This window comes from Staurois parvus, unplaced genomic scaffold, assembly GCF_062004578.1.
Source record: "Staurois parvus isolate SC_StPar_1 unplaced genomic scaffold, SC_StPar_1.0 ptg000351l, whole genome shotgun sequence".
In the NCBI taxonomy this organism is placed as follows: Eukaryota; Metazoa; Chordata; class Amphibia; order Anura; family Ranidae; genus Staurois; species Staurois parvus.
The window spans coordinates 733,595-755,063 of NW_028318147.1; the positions used below are offsets into that span (position 1 = coordinate 733,595).

The 21,469-nt window shown below is 46.0% G+C and overlaps 1 protein-coding gene across 1 annotated transcript in view; it reads right to left on the reverse strand.

Annotated features, from left to right (window-relative positions):
* The window catches only part of GRHL2 (grainyhead like transcription factor 2), a 134,705-nt gene that overhangs the window by 45,017 nt on the left and 68,219 nt on the right, over positions 1-21,469 (reverse strand). The window contains exon 8 of the mRNA XM_089684638.1: positions 16,854-16,948. Coding sequence (XP_089540764.1) covers positions 16,854-16,948 — 95 coding nt within the window. The remainder of the gene's footprint in view (positions 1-16,853; positions 16,949-21,469) is intronic.

Here is a 21,469-nt window from a genome sequence, read left to right on the forward strand (position 1 = left end):
CTATTTGAATACCCAAACAAAACATGACTGTTTGGTATTTCACTAATGGGCACCATTAGGACACATACACACAGTGCTGGATCCCGAAGTATGTAACTTTGTCCTTGTGTCTGTCCTGGCTATTGGACACTTCTATGAGGTCAGCTGGTTAGAATTTCATATAAAAAATTTTTTTTCAAATGCTTGTTCCATTTTTTAATAGTCAATGGGGGAAAATGATCAGGGGCATAACAAGGAATGAGAAGGGGGGGCAAGAGGAACACGTGTCCTTCTTCCTCTTTCCCTTTGTTAAGTTGGAATGTCATGTGACTGATCTGTGAGTACAAGAAGGAGGGGGTGATAAACTCCCCCCTCCTCCTTGGACCCCCTTAGCCTCCTCCAGCTCTTACCCTAGGTTCACATATTAGTTGCAGGAGCTTGCACACAATTCCTGCAACACACAAAAACACACAGTACCTATTGCAGACATGTGGTTGTCCCATTGTTTCTTTATGGCAACCCACACACATTGCATTCTTTTGCCCTCATTCACCCGCACCAACACGCATGTAACGTGTATTGATGTGGCACAATTTCTGGAAAGGGTCACGCATTTTTTTGTGTATTTTTCACGCATAGAGAGCACATAGAAATCAATAGTCTGTCCTAAACATGCCGCCCAAAAACATGTTCCATTACTCCTGCATAGGCGAGTGGAGCCTTAGGGCTAGTTTACACTTGCAGTAGAGCTCTGTAGAGGGATTCACATTAGATCTGTTTTCAAAGAGCTTTTTACAGGCAGTGAGGAGGCATTATGTCGCCTTCTCACCATCTATTTTAGCTCCTACCATCCCACACCACTGCGCCAAGCCTGCATGCATTACATGTGGTTGTGGGGTGGTTGCAGCTCAGCCCCATTCACTTGCATGGGTCATGTTTAGCCCATCAAACATAAAAAGGGATCATTCTTGCTGCACATGTGTATACCCCCATTCGACTGCCTTTGCAACTCAGGGAATGGTTGAGAGGCATTAAAAACATGGCTCAACTGCCTATTTTTACTGCCCACCTTCCCCCCCAAATGGAAATGTAAGCAAGGTCTTGTGGTTCATTCATATGGGTGGACAGGAGCGTGGTAAAAGCAAGCAGTTAAGCTTCATTATTACCACCCTCCAACCTGCCACCTGAACAAGAAGATGCTTGCTTCCCTGTCAAGGCCAAAATAAACATAATAGGGCGACACTGCAACTGTATGCAATGCACACGGCTGCAGCAGAGTGGGTCAGTGGGTTAACACAGGTAGTAAGGAGGTGATATATTGCCTCCTCACCACCTGTTAAATGACCTCTGAAAAGTGATCTGCTATAGATCGTTTTTCAGGGGGCAGCAATGATAGTCACAAATCTGAATGAGTCCTTACAGTCCTTTCAGCACCCCTTCCTTCCTCAGAGCCCCCTAGATCCCTTTAGTTCCTAGGCACCCAGGGGCGGACTGACAACTCATGGGGCCCCCGGGCAATATGGGATCATGGGGCCCCTGTGTCCTTGCCCAAACTCAAAGAAGCCTATGAAAAAGGTACCAGGGGCATCTCATGGGGCCCCCTACTGACCCCGGGCCCTTGGGCAGTGCCCGAGTTTCCAAATGGTCATTCCGCCCCTGTAGGCACCCCATGGAGCCTACCTCCCCTTCCTCATCCTCACAAACAGTCTTCCTCAGACTGATTCCAGTTTGCAGCGCCATTTTCCTCTTAGCAACACTGCTAATACAAGGGCATTTTTCCTTCCAGTGACACCACAAACGCAGGAACTTTTTTTTCTTTGCCATTGTTAGCCCCTTATTTGTGCATCAATTTTAACCACTTGTCCTCCTGAGGATTTACCCCTCTTCTGACCAGGTCATTTTTTTGTGTTACGGCGCTGCATTACTTTAACTGGCAATTGGGCGGTCATGCAACGCTGCACCCAAATGAAATTTACGTCCTTTTTTTCCTACGAATAGAGCTTTATTTTGGTGGTATTTGATCGCCTGTGTGTTTTTATTTTTTGCTCTATAAACAAAAAAAGACCGACAATTTTGAGAAAAAAAACAATATTTTTGACTTTTTGCTATTAAACATGTCCAGTAAAAAAAATTTAAAAATCAAATTTAGACCAAAATGTATTCTGCAACATGTCTTTGGTAAAAAAAACGTAAAAGTTATAGCGTTTACAAATGGCGGTATAGATACTGGAATTTTTTTTTTTTTTTAACTATTAATGACTGCGATCAGCGACTTATAGCAGGACTCTGGCGGGCATTCTGACACTGGAAGGAACTGACTTGGTGTCACTGACATCCCCAGTGACACCAATACAGTGATCAATGCTAAAAAAGCACTGACACTGTACTAATGGCACTGGGCAAGAAGGGGTTAACATGAGGGGCGATCAAAGGGTTACTCTGTGCTGGGAGTGATTTACTAGGGGGCGGTGTGTTGGTGCTTCACTGTAAGCACACTGCTCTGGATGGCTGTGCTGTGCACAGCCATCCAGAACAGTGTGTCCGAGCAGACAGGGAGGACGACTGTTAGTAAACAAAGCAGCCCTGCCCCCCGTGGGAGATCCTTGGTAATCACTGGACGCCAGCGTGGAATCACCGGCTGGGACCCGGTAATTGACAGCCATGACCGCGAATGGCGGCGTGGGTAGGGCGCGTGCACGCACCCTACCTGGAAATACAAAATCACCTATATATATATATATATATATATATATATATATATATGATTTTGCGCGCCCCTGCTGCCCTGTAGCAGTATTAAACTCATCACTTTGCTGCAATGTACCACAATGTTTAACACATGACACAAACATTACATACATTCAGCTCTGTGTGCTGCTATTACCCCCGTCCCCTCCACCTTGATTGTCCATGTCAGTTTACCATTGTTGCTGCTTTTATGTTTTCTGTATGTATACCAGGGCCTTGGACCCGCACAACTGTATCTTTTATCATTGTACCATTCTCTGGTCTCACTGAATGACTCTTTTTTCTAGTTTTGTACTTTGCAAAACTAATAAAAAAAGATTGAAAGGAAAAGATTATGTATAGCATAGGAATGTATGAAAGAACAATACAAATAAGGTTTCTGTAAAGTGTACACAAAATTGGAATTCTATGTAGATTCTAGAATATACATATGCAGTATATCCACTACAACCCCATGGGCTGATGAACTTATCATTTACATATAAATTGACTATTGTAACCCTTCACTCTGCCATGAATGCTGCTGCCAGATTCATCCACCTTACTAACGGCTCCGTGTCTACCACCCGTCTCTGCCAATCCCTCCACTGACTTCCGATTGTCCAATGAATAAAATTTAACATTATAACAACATAGAAAGCCATTTACAACTCTGCTTCCAGCTACTGCACATCGCCAAATTTGTCTTAATATATCACCCAAACCATCCTCTCTGCTCCCCCCATGATCTCCTGCTCTCAATCTCCCTTGTCTCCTCCTCCCATGCGCATCTGCAGGACTTCTCCAGAGCCTCTCCCATCCTCTGGAATGCTCTACCCCAATCTGTATGGCTATCTCCTACTCTGTCCATTTTTAGGCGATCCCTAAAAACTCATCTCTTCAAGGAATCCTATCCTGCCTTCAGCTAACAACTGAAACTTTTATTTCTCCCATCAATTCTTCCCCCACAGTTATCACCTTTTCTTCCACTCGCCACTCCCTATTAGATTGTAAGCTCTCAGTAGCAGGCCCTGCTAACTCTCTTGCATTGAATTGTATTGTTGCTGTACTGTCTCCCTGTATAGTAAAGCACTGCGTAACCTGTTGGAGCTATATAAATCCTATATAATAATAATAATAATAATAATAAAAATAATAATATAAATATACTTCTAAATGTAATGTACATATACTATATATGGAAATAAAACTTTGCTTTTAATTATTCTTTTGTAGCTCTCATAAGCAATAAAATAAACCCATTTAACCACTTGCTGACCAGTCACATACCTGGTACGTCGCCGGCCTTCAAAAGGTCATACCGGGATGATGCCTGCACAATCGGAGCAGCTAACTAGCCACTCAATCACTATTACAAGCAGCGGGAAGGGACGTTCCCCCTTCCGCTGCTTTAACTGGATCTCCCATCCCACCAGGAGTCCCAATCGACCAGCCGGCGCTGCCACTGGCTAGCCATGGAGCCAAACAAAGACTGGATCAGCTTTGTTCAGCTCCATTCCATAATAAACCAGAAGAGATGACCTGACATCACTTCCAGTTTACTTGGAAACAATCCGTGCCATAATTTAAAATATAAAAACATTCAATCACAGCGATCCTGGTGTAATCGAATGCTTTTAAGAGCAGAGTAGGGATTTGATCCCAGATCCCTTCATAAAAAATGCCTGTCACAGGCCTATTGCGGCCACAAAGGATGTATACATTCTTTGTGAGACCAATAAAAGTGATCAAATACATTTTTTTTTAAAGCAACATTGTAAAAAAAATTAAGGTAACCCCTGCGCCCCCCTCCAAACTTGTACACAAAGAGGAACGCATGCATACAAACTGCGATCGTCCCACACATGTGAGCTACCATCATGAACGTCACATCATGGGCAGCAATTCTAGCACCAGACCTGCTCTGTAAATCTGGTGGTGGTAACTTGTAAAGACTTCTAAAGCGTTACCTATTGATAGTAAAATTTACATAGCTTGTCACCATTACACGAGCATGCGCAATTTTGAAGTGTAACATGTTTGGTATTTATTTACTCGGTGTAACATTGTCTTTTATATTTTACATGTATTATGTATTGTGTTTTTTTTTAATTAAAATTCAAAAAAGTGTATTTTTTCCCAAAAAATTGCATTTGAAAAACCGCTGCGGAAATACCATGTGACATAAAAAAATTGAAAGACTCACCAATTTATTCTCTAATGTCTCTGCTTAAAAAATGATATAATGTTCTAAGTAATTTTCAAGCACAGAAAAAATTATTGTTACATGTGAACAAGAAGTGCCACAAAAAGCCTGATCTGGAATCCAATCAAGTAGCAGGTCTGGATATTTTTTAAAGTTTAACTAAAGTAGCTCATACTTACTTCTCCTTAAATGGTCCGATGCCCCTCGCTGGAGCCATCATTTTCCACCCGACTTCTTCTGGACTGGGCTGCAGTAGTCTTCGTTGGCTGGTTCAGGATGACGTCACTCTTGCGCATGAGCAGGGGTTCAGTCATTCCAGCACAAAGGATCTTTGCCAGAATGTTAACATTACATGTACATTATAAAAAAGACTGTGAGCAAGCAGGTAGGTTTATTTTATCGCAGGTGATTGTCTCCCTTCCACTTGCACACCTGTGTAGACTGGTGGGGCTCTCTCTTCTTAAACCTGTTCAATCATCTGTTTAGCATTCGTTAAAAAGCAAGTACGAGGCTTCTGAACTGCTTACAGCTTTTTGGTCATCTTTATGTGATTCAGATCCTATCTCCTAACCCATTAAAGGAAATGAACCAAAGATCTCTATCCGACATGCATCAAGGTATGAAAACATTGGCTTACCAATAAAGTACAGACCTACTGAGAATAGATTTAAGGTCCTGGCCTTTCATCAAAACATTCTGTATGAGTATGTGACTATCTACCCAGATCATAACAGAGCAGTCTACTGAAGGTTTATACAGACATTTGCATTGGTGGAACTCCCTCCTCCTGGGATTTAATGGGCCACAATGAGATGAAGTGATAGGATGGAGGACCTGGGAATGTTCTGTTATATCACGTTCAAACCAGATTAAAGATTTTACAACCTAAAGTTGACAGAATACGCAGTATGACTAAAGTTCACACAGAATTCATCCACATTGTCAATGATCATAGAAAAATAGAAGAGTGACGGCAGAAAACAGATCAAGTGGTCCATCGAATCTGCATCATTTTTTTGTAGAATAATTTTTGGGGTTTTTTCTACTTTTTTTGTCAGAGTGTAAATGTATGTTTGTCCCAAGCATAGATCAAACAACCATATCCTTCTCATTTACGATTCAATGCTGAAAGTTTAGGCTCTGCAAAAGCAAAGGGTAACCCCAGAGAATTGGTGCTGAAAAAACGTTACCATACCATGGTGCTCACTGAAGGTCTGCCATTTAAAGGAATGTTTATTGATGAATTTACAGTTTAGCATACTACAGGGTCTCAGACCTTTGATATGTTTTACCCCTAAAGGTGAACTCCAGGCAAACAGCTAAATACACCTGAAATACATACAATGGAGCTGTTTTACCCACCAAGGGATAGGATATACAATGTGCATGTCTTTGTCAGCATTGGTGTTAAGCTGAGCAAACATGTAGAGTTTTTTGCCATTAAACCAATGGGTTGAATGGAAAAAAAAGCTCATAGATCCCCTCATCTATGCAAACAATGTGGATGTAGGGATCTCTTCTGCTGCGCTATTGTATTATGACAGCAGGGACTTCCCCTCAAGAATACACTGACCAGCACTGCAGACATTGGCTGCAGCAGCTGATCAACTGCTGGTTTTTCAGCAAGACCGTTTGATAGTAGCCGGTCTAATGACTGGCTTCTGTTGAACAGAGAAGAGTACACAGAGACTGAAATTCATCCAGTTCCTGCTAAACTGGCCAAATTTTGATACATGTATACCCAACTCACCCTTATGTCCAATTTAGAACTAAAAAATCTCTGTTCGATTAAAAAAAAAATGAATTCTGTAGCAATGAACCACAGTGTTGTATTTATTTGTATCTATCTATTTTGTTTGGGCAAAATCAAAAACATAGGCACTACACCTCCGCAATACATGCACATTTGCCAATATTATTTCCCTATAAAAATGCAGTAAAAAGTGCACTCCTACCTCCCTGTGCACGCTACCTCTGCTGCACTAAAATGCCAAACATTCCTATAAGCCCTGCCCAGTATACCTCTGTGGACTTTAGAACACCTCCCTGTGTATATTTTGGAGATGAAGAGAGGGAGAGGTGTTCTAGTCTAGCATATGAGGACTTGGTGCGGCTAATAAAACTGCTTGGGCTATCAGTGCAGCAAAGACGCTGCGTTGTTAGCTCAAACAGGAAGTTTGGAGCACACTGGATTTCTGACAGATCAGAAAAATTGTGTTTCTGTGCTTGCAACGTTTTTTAAAGATGCAAACATGGGAAACATGCATGTACTGCAAAGGTGTACTGCATGATTGTTTTTTTGTTTTGTTTTTTACCAGGGATGCACTTTAAAGGAAAAGTATGTTGTATATTCAGTAACCACATATTTTTAGTAATTATTGCAATATTCATCTTCAAATAATTATTTTTAAGTCCTCATGCACACTGGACATTTCTACAGCTGCTGTATTGGTTTTTTTCTACAGCCAGTAAACTCCCCAGCATGTTATCCTATGTGTCCATGCACACATAGGTTTTAATCAGCGTTTTTTGGCTGGAAAAAACCCCATAACTAGTGGGTTTCTAGAGGCGTTTTTTAGCTGTGAAATGCTGTAACGCTGAAAACAGCGGTAAAATGCGTCAAAATGCTAATGCAAAAACGCTGAAAAACTTGAATTTTTAACAAGACTTTACACAGCTAACATAACCTGCATTATTAAAATGCTCCGTGTGCATGGAGCCTTAATGTCTTTCTTGTTCAAACATTTTATTAATTTTCAAAGTCTGTAACAATCGTAGAACACTTAAAACGCATTCACAAAAGAGAAAGTCAGTTGGACAGGAGGCCAGATGAAAATGCCATCCAAGTACAAACAACAAGGAACCGTAGCTAGACATGAAAAGATATTGCAATACAGAGAGAGACAAAACATAGTATATATAACCAAAAGTGGGAGCCAAGCCTTAATGTCTTTCAACGTTGTGTTCTGGCCACCCACTGTAATATGCTATATATTCATCAATAACTCTTTCAGAAATCAGCGGATCTCCAGTGCAAATTGTTGTTCACTTTGTGATTTCCCTTTGGAAGAATCTCACCAAAAATGAAATTTTTGTTGCAGGGCAAGTCTAAAATCTGACATGTATCTTAGTGCAGACTTCTGGGAAAATCAGTGAGCCAATCACACAAACAGGAAATTAAATTTCTTGGGGAGTGTTCTGCACATCATCTGTATACAGAATGCCTCCAGGTTGGAATTTTTCTACATACTACAGAAAATTACAGCGCTGCAGATTGACAAGGAAAGGTAATTCTTAATAACATTCAATTACAATATGACTTGTGTTGCAATTTTATATGCTTTTAATTTGCTATTTGTTACCCTATAACTTTGATGCTTTCATGATCACTGACCTGGAACAAACTAATCAGAAATTTTCACTTTACATGCTTCATGCTAGTCCTGGGTTAGTAAGTCAGAAAGAAATGCCCGTAGCGAAAGAAAGAAGAAATAGCGCAGGGCATACATGACTAGGCCCAGAGTGGGGGAAGGAAGAGCAGAAAGGGTTAAGGTAGCTCCAGGAGGATTTTGTTATTGTTAGTGGGGGGTAGCTGATTGGTAGAGGTTGGTGTAGGTGGGGTTTTGCTGCACCTTAGGATGGGAGGTTCTGTGAGGGGGAGTCAGTTAGCTGGACGGCAAGAGTGTGAGCTTGGTGTCCGTTTAATACACCTTGCTTCAGGCCACCTTTATCCCTGCCATGGACAGCCTTTTGGCTCAGCTGCAGGAGGCAGCGGAGGACAGGGGGATGGACTGGCTGCAGAGCCGTGTCTCGGATCTCTTGCAGGATCCGGGCTCATCTCCTGCAGCAGGGGGGCGGGAGGGCCCACGTGCTCGGAGGTCTAGGCCTCCAGGACGCTTTAGCCCGGGCTCCCCCCCCCTCCCAGAGCTCAGCACCACCATGGGAGCCCCGCTCGGGCCCCTTCGGCTCCGCTTGCAGGGCGCTCCCTTGCCTCTGCTAGCGGGGAAGCCGGGAGGAATCCCCGCCATCGGCGGAGCTCAGTGGGCGGGGCCTCGTGCGGGGGAAGCCCCTTCCCCCCCCCCCGCCCACACGGCATGGAGGCAGAAGCAGAATCTGCGGCTCCTCCACTGACAAGGTGCCGGTCAGGGAGGGAGCCCTGCGTGGGAGGCGCACAGCTGCGGCTGCCGGGCTGTCTCCTGTTGCGGCCGGCGGGCCCCCTGAGAAGTCTGGGGCTCCGGCTCCAGTGAGGCAGCAGCGTGGGATCGGCACTGGACGGAGTGCAGCAGGGAGTTCTGCGGCTGCTGGGCTGTCTACTGCTGCGGCCGGCGGGCCCCCTGGACGGTCTGGTGCTCTTGCTCCACAGCAGCATCAGCGGAAGACTGGAGCTGGGCGGAGGGCAGCTGGCAGTGCTGCAGGTCGGAGCCCAGGGACGGCGGTGAGCGTGTCTGGTGCCGGGAGGCGGAGTCGTGAGCGGCACAGACCAGCAGGACCCGTGGCTCCTGGGACCGGGAGGCCATCTGAACAGCGTGCGGAGGACGAGAGGTCGGAGGGCGAGCTGTCGGAACCCGATGCGGGGGCGACGGCTGGCCGCTCTACAACGGTGGATCGTGAGCACGCGGCTGAAGGGGCATCTCCTGGGCAGCCTGGTGAGTTACCTGTTCTGGGGTCTATCTCTTTTTCTTCTGCGTTACGGGACCTGCTGGGGGGTGGTAGGGCCGCTACGGTGGGCGCGGCCTCTGCGGCGTGCACTGTCGGCGTTCCCCCGTCGGGTATGGGTGGGGGTCTCGGTGATGTGATTTCCGGTTTGCGGGACCTGTTGCGGCGTCTTGAGTGGGGCGCCTGGGCCTGCTTCTGCGTGGCTCCCGCCGGATGGTGGGGAAGGTTTCGGGGTTCTTGTACAGGACAGCGGGGACGTGCGGCATCCGGGGGTCTCTTCTCCTCCGGGGTCTGGGCTAGGGGTTGTTCCGGCCACGACAGGTGATCGGGGTTCTGCGGCCCCCTCCGCGGTGTTGGGTGCAGATTCGAGGGTGTCCGGGCCTGTCGGCTTGGCGGACTCGGCCAGGGGCGAAGTGTACGTGTGTTTTGAGGGCCCTTTGGGTGCGCATTTACAGTCGGAGGTACGGGAGTAGCTTTGGAGTGGGGAGTACGTTGATATATTCTCACTCTTGCCTTTGGAGCGTTTTCCTTTTGAAGGGTCCCGGGTTGACGAGAGTAGGCAGGTGGAAGCGGAGCAGCGGCGTTTTCATTTTATCCCGCGTACCTTTGCAAATTGGTTGCAGGCGTTCGCGATCATGGCTAGTGATTAGGGAGGAGGCTCCTGAACATTGCTCGGCACTGTTCTGTTACCTTGATGCCATTGGTGAGGCTCACGGGGTTTCTGGGGGTACTGCGTGGCTTCGGTACGTTGAGCAGTTTAGGCAGCGGAGGGCGGTTCGCCAGTCGTTGCGTTGGGATCATAAGGACGTTGGCCTCTGGATGCGACTCATGACACCGGCGAGGGCCCCTGGTTTGTTTTTTCAGAGCAGGGCCGGCGGTTCGTTCTTCCCGGGACAATCGGCCTCCAGGCGTCAGGGGTTCTTCTGGCAGTTCCAAGAGGGGACGTGTTGATTTGGTGGGTCTTGCCGTTTTAGGCACAAATGTTCCGGGTGCGGGGGCTCCCATCCCTTGTCGCGCTGTTTCCAGCGGGGTCGAGGCCTTTCCGGAGAGCATGCTGGTAAGAGGGACGACTCCGGTGCGAGTGGAAAGGATGGGGCTTTTCTTAAAGAGGTATCCTGATCGCGCAGCTGCAGTGTTGCTGACGGCGGGTTTTTCGGAGGGTTTTCGCATCCCGTGTACTTTGACTTTGATTCCTCCCTTAGCTCGGAATTTGCGGTCGGCCTTGCGGCATGAGGAGGGGGTTTCGGCTAAGTTGCGTAAGGAAGTGGGGTTGGGACGCATGGGGGGGTCCGTTTGCTTGCGCTCCGTTTTCGGATTTGGTTGTTTCTCCCTTGGGGGTTGTGCCCAAGAAGGAGCCGAATGCGTTTAGGTTAATTCACCACCTGTCCTTCCCTAAGGGGGGTCGGTGAATGATGCTATTGATTCGGAGTCATGTTCGGTGTCTTACACGTCTTTTGATGTGGCTGTTTTCTGGGTCCGTCGGTATGGGCGCGGTGCGCTCATGGCGAAATCGGACGTTGAGTCGGCTTTTCGGCTGTTGCCAGTCCATCCGGACAGTTTGCGTTTTTTGGGTTGTCATTGGCAGGGCTATTTTTACGTTGATAAGTGCCTTCCTATGGGGTGTTCTATATCTTGCGCTTTGTTCGAGAGGTTCAGTTCATTCGTGGAGTGGGTGGTGCGGGATGTCTCAGGGGTGAATTCGGTCATCCAATATTTGGATGATTTTCTTTGCGTGGGTCCGCCAGATTCCGGAGTATGTGCAGTTTTGCTGGCCACTTTGCAACACTTTGCTGAACGTTTCGGGGTTCCTCTGGCGGTGGATAAGACTGTGGGCCCGGCTATGGAGATGACTTTCTTGGGCATTGTTTTGGATTCCGGCACGATGGAGTGCCGCTTGCCTGAGGTTAAGCTGGTGGCTCTACCAGGGGAACTACGTGGGGTGCTGGGGCAAGCGAAAAATTCAGCTGCGGGCCTTACAGTCGTTGTTGGGCAAAACTTCACTTCGCTTGTCGGATTCTGCCCATGGGTCGGGTGTTCTGCCGCCGGTTGGCGGCGGCGACGGCAGGGATTACCTCCCCTTTACATTTTATTCGGTTGACTCAGGATCATCGGGAGGACTTGCATTTGTGGCACACCTTTTTGGATTCGTTTAATGGGCGGGCTCTCTGGATGTCTGGCCCTGTTAGCAATTTTGACTTGGAATGGTTCAGGGACGCGGCGGCGTCGGCGGGCTATGGGTTTTTTTTCCAGGGTTGATGGAGTACGGCCTCGTGGCCAGCTTCCTGGCGGGAGGCGGGTTTTCTTCGCAACTTGGTGTTGTTGGAACTTTTTCCGGTGTTGGCGGTTGAGGTTTGGGGAGAGGATTTTCGAAATCTAAACGTGCGTTGTCACTGTGACAATTTGGGGGTGGTTCAGGTCATCAATCGGGTCTCAGCTTCTTCACGACCGGTGGTGGCCTTGCTTCGCCATTTAGTGTTGCGTTGTCTGCGTCTGAATGTTTTTCTCCATGCGGTGCGTCTCCCTGGGGTTGATAACACCGTGGCTGACGCTTTGTCTCGCTTTCAGTGGGACAAATTCCGAGAGGTGGCGCCGGCGGCGGAGCAACACGGGGTTCCTTGTCCCGACGGGCTGTGGGAGATTGCCTTGGAGTCCTTGCGGGCTGGATCCGGCGTTCGGTGAGTGAGGCGACTTGGTCTGCATACTCTAGGGTCTGGTGGGAGTGGCTGGATCTGCTACAGCGGGTTGAGATTGATCCCTGGGGGCCGGAGGTGTTTTTGGCGGTATTGTACTTTGTGGCGCGGAATTTTGAGCGGGGGGTGTCGGCTGCTGCGGTGGATCGCCGACTGGCGGGTTTGGCATTCTTCTTTAAGTTGCAAGGGTGTCAGGATTTCACTGAAGATTTTTTGGGTTCGGCAGGCTCTCCGGGGTTACCGGAGCGCTCATCGATGTAAGGATTCTCGTCGTCCGGTGTCTTTTGAGTTGTTGGGGTCTTTGTTTGTGCATTGGTGGTCTGTGTGTTCTTCGGACTTTGAGGTGTGCTTATTTCGGGCGGCTTTTGCGGTAGCCTTTTTTGGGGCGTTGCGTATTGGGGAGCTCGTTAGCCCGTCCAAATCGGTTCTTGGGGGGTTATTGGTGGATGAAGTCAGGTGCTTTGGTGAATGGGTGGAGGTGCTGGTACGTCGGTCTAAGACGGACCAATTGGGACGTGGTGGTCGGGTGCGTTTTTTCATTCTTCCGGCTTCGCTGGTGTGCCCAGTGCGGGCGGTTTGGGAATTTTTGTCCCGTCGTCCAGTGGGGCATGGGTGTTTTTTTCAGGCACGCTGAGCGGGAGCTGGTGCGAGATGTCAAGCTGGACTTTCTTCAGTTGCGTCGGGCTTATCCGGGGATGGTGGTGGTGTGGTCCGACATTGTCGCCCGTGCCTCTTGGCGTTGGGCGCGGTCGGTAGAGAGGCTCAACAAGGCTCGGATTAAGGCTAACAGAGAGGTGGGGCGTTTCTTTAGTCACCATGGGGGGTTGGTGGTCTGGCGCTTGGAGTTGGAGGTGGATACTTGGCGGTATCTCAGGTGCGATGGGGTACATTTGAATGCGGTTGGGACGGATTTATGGTCCCTGGATCTGCAGGATGGCATGCAGCGGGCTGTTCATTTGTGGCGTGGCACGCATGGGTAAGGGCTTACCCAGCGTGCTGTGGCGGTTGTTGGTCTTTGGAGGCGGTTCTTATTTGGAAGGTAAACAACAATGGTGTGGGACCCATCCGTGGTATGGGATGCCCGGGGACATTCCCAGTTAACCAAGGTTTAACTGGAAGGTGGTGGTGCTGCACTGCGGACGGTATGGTTGTCTCCGAGCTGGTTGGTTGCGGCTGGAGGCCTAGTGTATATGGTTGTCCGCAGGTGCATTTCGGATCGTTTTGGGGTGCCTTCGAAGACCAACAACAATTATGTGGGTTTCTGTTATAAGGAATGGTTGGTGTATTGTAACTTGAGTTGTTAATAAAAGGCCATGTTGGCCATTTACTCCAAAATTGGTGTTATGTCTTTTGTTAGTATAATTGGTTAAGGGGAAGGGGGTTGGTGCGGAACGGTAATGGTGGTAATGGGGAAGTGGACGAGCCTATCTCTGGTGCAATAGTCAAGAAATGCCCGTAGCGAAAGAAAGAAGAAATAGCGCAGGGCATACATGACTAGGCCCAGAGTGGGGGAAGGAAGAGCAGAAAGGGTTAAGGTAGCTCCAGGAGGATTTTGTTATTGTTAGTGGGGGGTAGCTGATTGGTAGAGGTTGGTGTAGGTGGGGTTTTGCTGCACCTTAGGATGGGAGGTTCTGTAAGGGGGAGTCAGTTAGCTGGACGGCAAGAGTGTGAGCTTCCCTCCCGCCCTCCCTGTTTGGGTGAGTTTTGGGTCCCTCCAGGTAGAGGGGGTGATTATGTTGGTTCATGGGCGGTTGTTGGTCTTTGGAGGCGGTTCTTATTTGGAAGGTAAACAACAATGGTGTGGGACCCATCCGTGGTATGGGATGCCCGGGGACATTCCCAGTTAACCAAGGTTTAACTGGAAGGTGGTGGTGCTGCACTGCGGACGGTATGGTTGTCTCTGAGCTGGTTGGTTGCGGCTGGAGGCCTAGTGTATATGGTTGTCCGCAGGTGCATTTCGGATCGTTTTGGGGTGCCTTCGAAGACCAACAACAATTCTGTGGGTTTCTGTTATAAGGAATGGTTGGTGGCGGTTGTTGGTCTTTGGAGGCGGTTCTTATTTGGAAGGTAAACAACAATGGTGTGGGACCCATCCGTGGTATGGGATGCCCGGGGACATTCCCAGTTAACCAAGGTTTAACTGGAAGGTGGTGGTGCTGCACTGCGGACGGTATGGTTGTCTCCGAGCTGGTTGGTTGCGGCTGGAGGCCTAGTGTATATGGTTGTCCGCAGGTGCATTTCGGATCGTTTTGGGGTGCCTTCGAAGACCAACAACAATTATGTGGGTTTCTGTTATAAGGAATGGTTGGTGTATTGTAACTTGAGTTGTTAATAAAAGGCCATGTTGGCCATTTACTCCAAAATTGGTGTTATGTCTTTTGTTAGTATAATTGGTTAAGGGGAAGGGGGTTGGTGCGGAACGGTAATGGTGGTAATGGGGAAGTGGACGAGCCTATCTCTGGTGCAATAGTCAAGTACTAAAAGCAGAGGTGCCCAGATAAATGGAGGATGCCAGAGAACTAGAATTTCCATAAGATAGTCAGCAATGAAAACCCCTATAATTTTCTCAGCACTTTATATTATACAGTATATCAGCTGCTTTACTCTTCTAGTGGCTTTTTATTCTAGAATTCCATGCTAACATAACCTGCATTATTAAAATGCTCCGTGTGCATGGAGCCTTAATGTCTTTCTTGTTCAAACATTTTATTAATTTTCAAAGTCTGTAACAATCGTAGAACACTTAAAACACATTCACAAAAGAGAAAGTCAGTTGGACAGTGCCATCTCTGCACTGTAGTTCCAAGCTCTGCCCACATGCTGTTACCAATACAAGAGCTATTAAACGCCTTTATTTCTCATGTAATTTACACCTCAGGAAAGGAAATAAGAAAACTGAAATCCTTCCTATTAAAGCAATCCCTAAGAAACATAAAAAAAACATTATTCACTTTCTGCACAAAAATAATAAATGCACACTTTTTTCAGGTAAAAAATGTGCATTTATGGCCTATTAAATGGCTCCCTTGGAACCCTTCTACACTCAGGTCGTTATCAAGCGTCTCACTTTTTGGTGGATGGCTCCTGGCTTTCTATACACACTCTTATGAATCTGACTGGTGCATATAAATTGGATTTCTGGAGGGCTCTCCACTACTTCCTCTGTTCACTCCCCATTAACTACATTGGAGGAATACTGCTCTGATAGGGGCACTCTCCAAACTGTATGTATTACTGGTCACACCTTTTGAAGACTCCTGTCCACCATTCCTTGCGAAATGGGAGGCAAACCTGTGAAGAACGTTCTAAGACTCTCAAAAAACTAACATGATCAGATTCACTTTTTTAAACCTACCTCTGCACAAGAATTCAAGAGAACAATTTCAAAATCTTGACCCGTTGGTACAGAACCCCTGCACATTTACACAGGTTCTCCCCAACTACCTGCATTGCCAAGAAGAGGAGGGAACACTGTTACATGTGTTTTGGTCCTGTCCTAGGCTTTCATACTACTGGAAGGAGGTCTGTTGTATTATGGAAAAATTCATGGATGATTAAGTCCGAAATGATCCAGCCTTTTTTCTTTTATATGTCACCAATATACCGTCCAAAACATACAAACGGTCTGTCCTACGCCACCTTCTAAATCCAGCACCTCTTTGAGGCGGAGAGACACACAGCCCCCTTCTGCCAGGCTCTAGCTTCATAAAGTAGAGAAATTGAACCAAATGGAAGACCCTGTGTTATCACACCAACATAAATATGAGATATACTCCAAAACATGGAGGCAATGGAACATGTTTATATACTCTGAGGAAGGGAAATCTCTTCTCACGATGAGTTCTACTGGAAGTTCACCCTTTTAATGAGTGTTCCTTGCTCCACAGCACTGTGGTAGTTAATTGAGAACTACAAGCCGACAGCCACTAAGACTGTCAGGACTTGTAGTTCATTCATTTACATAACACTGTGAATGAATGATGCGGCTTTGTGGACAGAGCCCCGCACAGCTGCACTATATTTAAATACTGACAACTAGTATTGAGAATTTCTACTTGTCACACAGGGTGGGGGAGGGTGCAGTGGGTGGCGGGTGCAGCCCTGGGAACGTTACAGGTTTCACCCTAAAAAAGGGTGGAACATGTAACACTTTCCCAAAAGGTGAAATTATCCTTTAAAAAAAATGGAGATTTGGCCCACCAACCTCTAATGACAGCAGAAATACCAGTTTTGGTTGAATCAATGCTTTAACAGGCTCATTTAGGGGTCTAACCAAGGGTGGCTTCATACTGCCCCGTTGCACTTTTGCAAAATCGCAGATTTTGTGTGGGTTAGCTGCGCTATGCCATAGATCCTGTGGTTTCCTGCAAGCTGCATCTTTGGTGCCTTCTGAAACTGCACTAAAACTGCAGGATATCATAGAAGTCTATAGGAAAGCAACGCTAACCACGAAAACTATGGGTTACCTGAGCTTTGCCGAAAGCTCAGCGGGACTGCACCAGGGCAGTGCTGACCCAGATCTCTCCCGGAGAAATCCATTTTGGAACTGGCCAGACCCTGAAAGTGAGAATACATTCATACTATTGAAATGTTACCTTGGCTTCTTCATTCACATCCCAAGTGAAGGACACAGCATTATAGGCTATTTCTTCAATGTTCCCAATGGTGTTAAAACTCTCTTTGTAGTCAGCTGGTAAGAAGATAAAACATTACAGTCAGTGACAATGACAATAGCCACCACTGAATACACTTGTTGTCAGTCGCTGCCCAGAAGTCTTTTATTTTCCTGCCCAGGCTAATTTCTAGCTTTCAGTGCTGTCGCACTTTGAATGACAATTACGCGGTCATACAACTCTGTACCCATATGAAATTTTTATCATTTTTTTGTAACAGATAGAGCTTTATTTTGGTGGTATTTAATTACCTCTGGGTTTTTTATTTTTTCCTAAACAAACCAAAAACCACTGAAAATTTTTGAAAAAAAAATGTTTTTTCTTAGTTTTTGTTATAAAATTTTGTACATAAGTGATTTTTCTCCTTCACGGATATACGCTAATGAGGCTGCAGTGGTGGGCACTGATAGGCTGCACTGATGGACACTGATAGGTGGCACTGATGGGCATTGGCAGGCATCACTGATGGGCACTGATAGGCGGCACTGACAGGCAGCACTGATGGGCGGCACTGACAGGCAGCACTGACAGGCGGCACTGACAGGCAGCTAAGATGGGCATTGATGTGCACTGATATGTGGCATTGATGTGGCACTGATGGGCACTGGCACGAGGCACTGATGAGCACTGACACAAGGCACTGATGGGAACTGACAGGTGGCACTGCTGGGGCTACACTGATCATCAGGGCACACTGATCATCAGTGCCCTGATGATCAGTGTACATACCCCCTCCGCGGAATGCCGATTACTGGCTCTCCTCTCCTCTTGAGCTGTCAGCTTGACAGCTTGAGAGGAGAGAAATGCCGATAACCGGCATTTCCCTGTTTACATGTGATCAGCTGTGATTGGACACAGCTGATCACATGACCGAGCCGTCACCTTCGGCTCTTTCCGTGATCGGTGATCCACTGTGTCCGAGGGACACAGCGCACCACTGATCACCACGCTGCGCGCTCCCTGAGCCACACATGCGCGGTGAGAATGGGAGGACGTCATATGACGTCCTCCCAGAATAAGAGAACCACCTTGCGCCCGTCATTGGACTATATGGCGGGCAGGAGGTGGTTAAGAAAACTCAGAAAAGCTGCTGCTACACATCACAAGCAATGAGAGTATGATTACCATTTCACTAATGGATATTAGAAAATTAAAAATAACACGATTGGATGTTATAGGGAAACAGCATTATTCTCTTTGATGTGCAGTTTTCATTTATGCTGATACAGATGTAGATATATTATATTATATTTCTATTAAAATATATTAACACGTCAGTTCCATTTCTCCTTCCTGACAAAGAAACCAACTGTATCTGGTAGATAGATAACTCCTGTATTATGTGTATTGTTTCAGAGATACCATAAACACAAGAAATATAGCCGAGTGACGGCAAAAGAAAGACCATCAAGTTGTATGTTTTTTTCCTATTTTCTTTCTTTTTGTAGATCTGTGTTTTTCCCAAGCATGTTTAAATCTGCTTACTGTGACAGACTCACCACCCAGAAGTCTATTCTAATCTTCAACAACTCTTTTGGTAAAATAATATTTTTTAAAGTTATTTCTGAACTTTCCTCCTGTTAGCATGAGGTCATGTCCCTGTGTTATTAATCTTCATTTTGAATATTCAATCAAACTCTGTGAAGGTCTCTAGGCAGTCAAAACATTGGCGCCCCTCTCGCAGATTTCTGAAGAGTATCTTTTGTAAACTGTTTAAAGCGGTAGTAAACCACAAGAAAAAAAAAATAATGGGCCCTGTTGGTTTAGGTCATAATGTACTAGTATGCACTGCATACTAGTACATTAACTTACCTTAACACGGAGCCCTCCACGGCTCCCCGGCACTGCCATCTTCACCTGGTCTTCCTTCCAGGTCCGTGGGCTGCGGCTCTATGAATGGCTGGGGCCGTGATGACGTCACTCCCGTGCATGCGTGCAGTAGCCCTCGGCTACAGCATAGAGCTCTTAAGGTCCACTATGATATGATGACCCTTCAGAGCGTATGCGCCGGTGACTTCACAGGCTACATATTATGCCTGTAGGAACAAGTTCTAAAGTGGACTTTACTTCCACGTTAAGAAAGCTTTGTTGTAATTTTCTTTCAAGATCAAATCAATATGGGCTGCATCCCATCTGCCATTAGAGCCTGCTACATGGACTACTGCCATTCCCAGAGGGGAACATTGTCTGGAACAAGGGACTTGACCTAGGAGTGGAGAATACAGGCAAAATCCCCCCAAGTGCACAGATGATTCTTCATTGACCAATCAGTAGGTGGGGGTGAGGATGGTTAACAGCAAGAGAAGCTGTTTTCATACCATTTTTCCTGCTATTACCCATAAGATGGCAATTCCGTGACAGGGTGAACTTCTGATCCATGTTGGAGAGTGACCAGTAGATGTTCAGGTTGGCTGGAGTGTCTGATTAGGCTTTATCATTTTTAGCCTTTGGTGAGTGCATATTGGTGGAGGATTTGCACTGAAGATTTGTCATGCTTTAGGAGTCATGACACTGTGCAGCACTTATAGTGGAGACTCCTGATTTGTTATCTCCCCTTTTTTATATAATTTGGACTATTTATGAATTGTTATGTACAGTATCATTGCACAGGCATTTTTTTTTTCATTATTGAATCTGTTATATATTACTGCACAGGCACTGTTTTCACTATAGTAGTGTTTTATTTATTCTCTATTTTAAAAAAGAAAAAATGTAAATAAAAAAAAATTAAAAAATGTTTTTTATTTTTTATTTGGTGGATTATTTATGTAGTAGTTATTCTACAATGTAATACCATGTACTTTATAGCTATATAATATACATGTTTTTCTTTTTTTGATGCACTTTATGTTAGCACTGCACTATTTGCTTTGTAATTATTTTGATCCTTTGTCAAGGGGTTTTAAATGATGTGGGGCCCATAGGCCGGTGTCTACTCTGTCTAAATCATACTTACGCCATTAAAGCTGACCTTCACCCTTATTTTTAACATTCTTTAATCTTTATTGTTACGCACTCCTTTAACATAATTGGATACAAATTTTTGCTTAATAGATACCTTAGAAATACCTTTTCAGCTTATTTTGTTCCCCCGCTTTGGTCTTTCTCACTTAGGTAAGACTGGCATAGAATGTACGGCCCTCAGACTCCTGGGATATCAGCAGCATATGTACCAGGAGTCTTCAGGCACCTTTTTTTCATAAAAAATTTTCCTTCCTAGGCCTAGTGCTGAGTGCACAGAGACAGGATCTTCCACCAAATCAGAAAAACTGGCTGAAATTCAAACAGTGGGTAGCCTTTCGGCTTGAAAAAAGTTGAATACTCAACTGACTTTTGTCAAAGGAGCCGGGCTCAAAATTGTCAGCCAGACAGCAGAAGCAGCCAAGCAGCTGCAGTCACTGTTTGGGTATTCTGACAGCCAGATGATCCATCCAGCCCAACAGAGGTTATTCATCCATGTTTGTGTGAAGTCTGTTAGATTTTTTTCATTCACCCTGCAGGTTATTTCATGAAAGCTGCAGTCATATTTTGATATATATATTAAAAGAGAGAGAAGCAGCGCCATCTAAGTGCAGCAATATAAGCAAATAATCTATTCCACAAAATTGACAACTCACAACAGTAGTAGTCAAATGAGCGCTTATAAAACTGGTGACAACCGCTGTGCAATTCTTGTGCATGTTCCAAACATGTGCCATGCCTACTTCTGCTGTATCTGGAGTTGACATCACTCCCGCCTTTCCTGAGGATCCACACCAACCAGGAAATACTGGGAACCACCAGCACAGCCAAGGACAGTGCTTTGGACACCTGCCTGCAGTGGGACCAGCCAGGAGTTACACAGCGGTTGACACCAGTTTGATAAGCGCTCATTTGTCTACTACTATTGTGAGTTGCCAATTTTGTGGAATAAATTATTTGCTTATATTGCTGCACTTAAAAGGCGCTGCTTCTTTCTCTTTTATGCTTCACACAGTCTATTCTAGCTCTTTTTGAATCAGCTGCCAATGAGTCAAGCATTGTTGGAATATCCCTTAACCACCTTTGGACTTTAAGGACTTTACTTGTGTGGTTAATATACGAGCCATCACAGTATACATCTGTTTATTTTCTTCTTAGTGTGCCAAATATTTCTTGTTCTTGCGGTCATATTTTGTTAATATGTATGGAAACCCGAACCATGAATGTTCCTTTTAGTTTTTTAATTATATTATTGGGAGCCAGTGGTGGACTGACCATTCAAGCACTCGGGAACTGCCCGAGGGCCCGGGGTCAGTAGGGGGCCCCATGAGATGCCCCTGGTACCTTTCATTGGCTTTTTTCATAGGCTTTTTTGGGTATGAGTGAGGACACAGGGGCCCATGATCCCCTATTGCCTAGGGGCCCCATGAGTTGTCAGTCTGCCCCTGTTGGGAGCACTTTGTTATAGACGTTTGATAAATACAAAAATACATTTTGATCCTGCTAGAACTCTTGTGAGCTGATAACTTGCTGTGCTTTCTGTCTTTGCTGCTATCAGTTAGAACTGACGTAGGTCT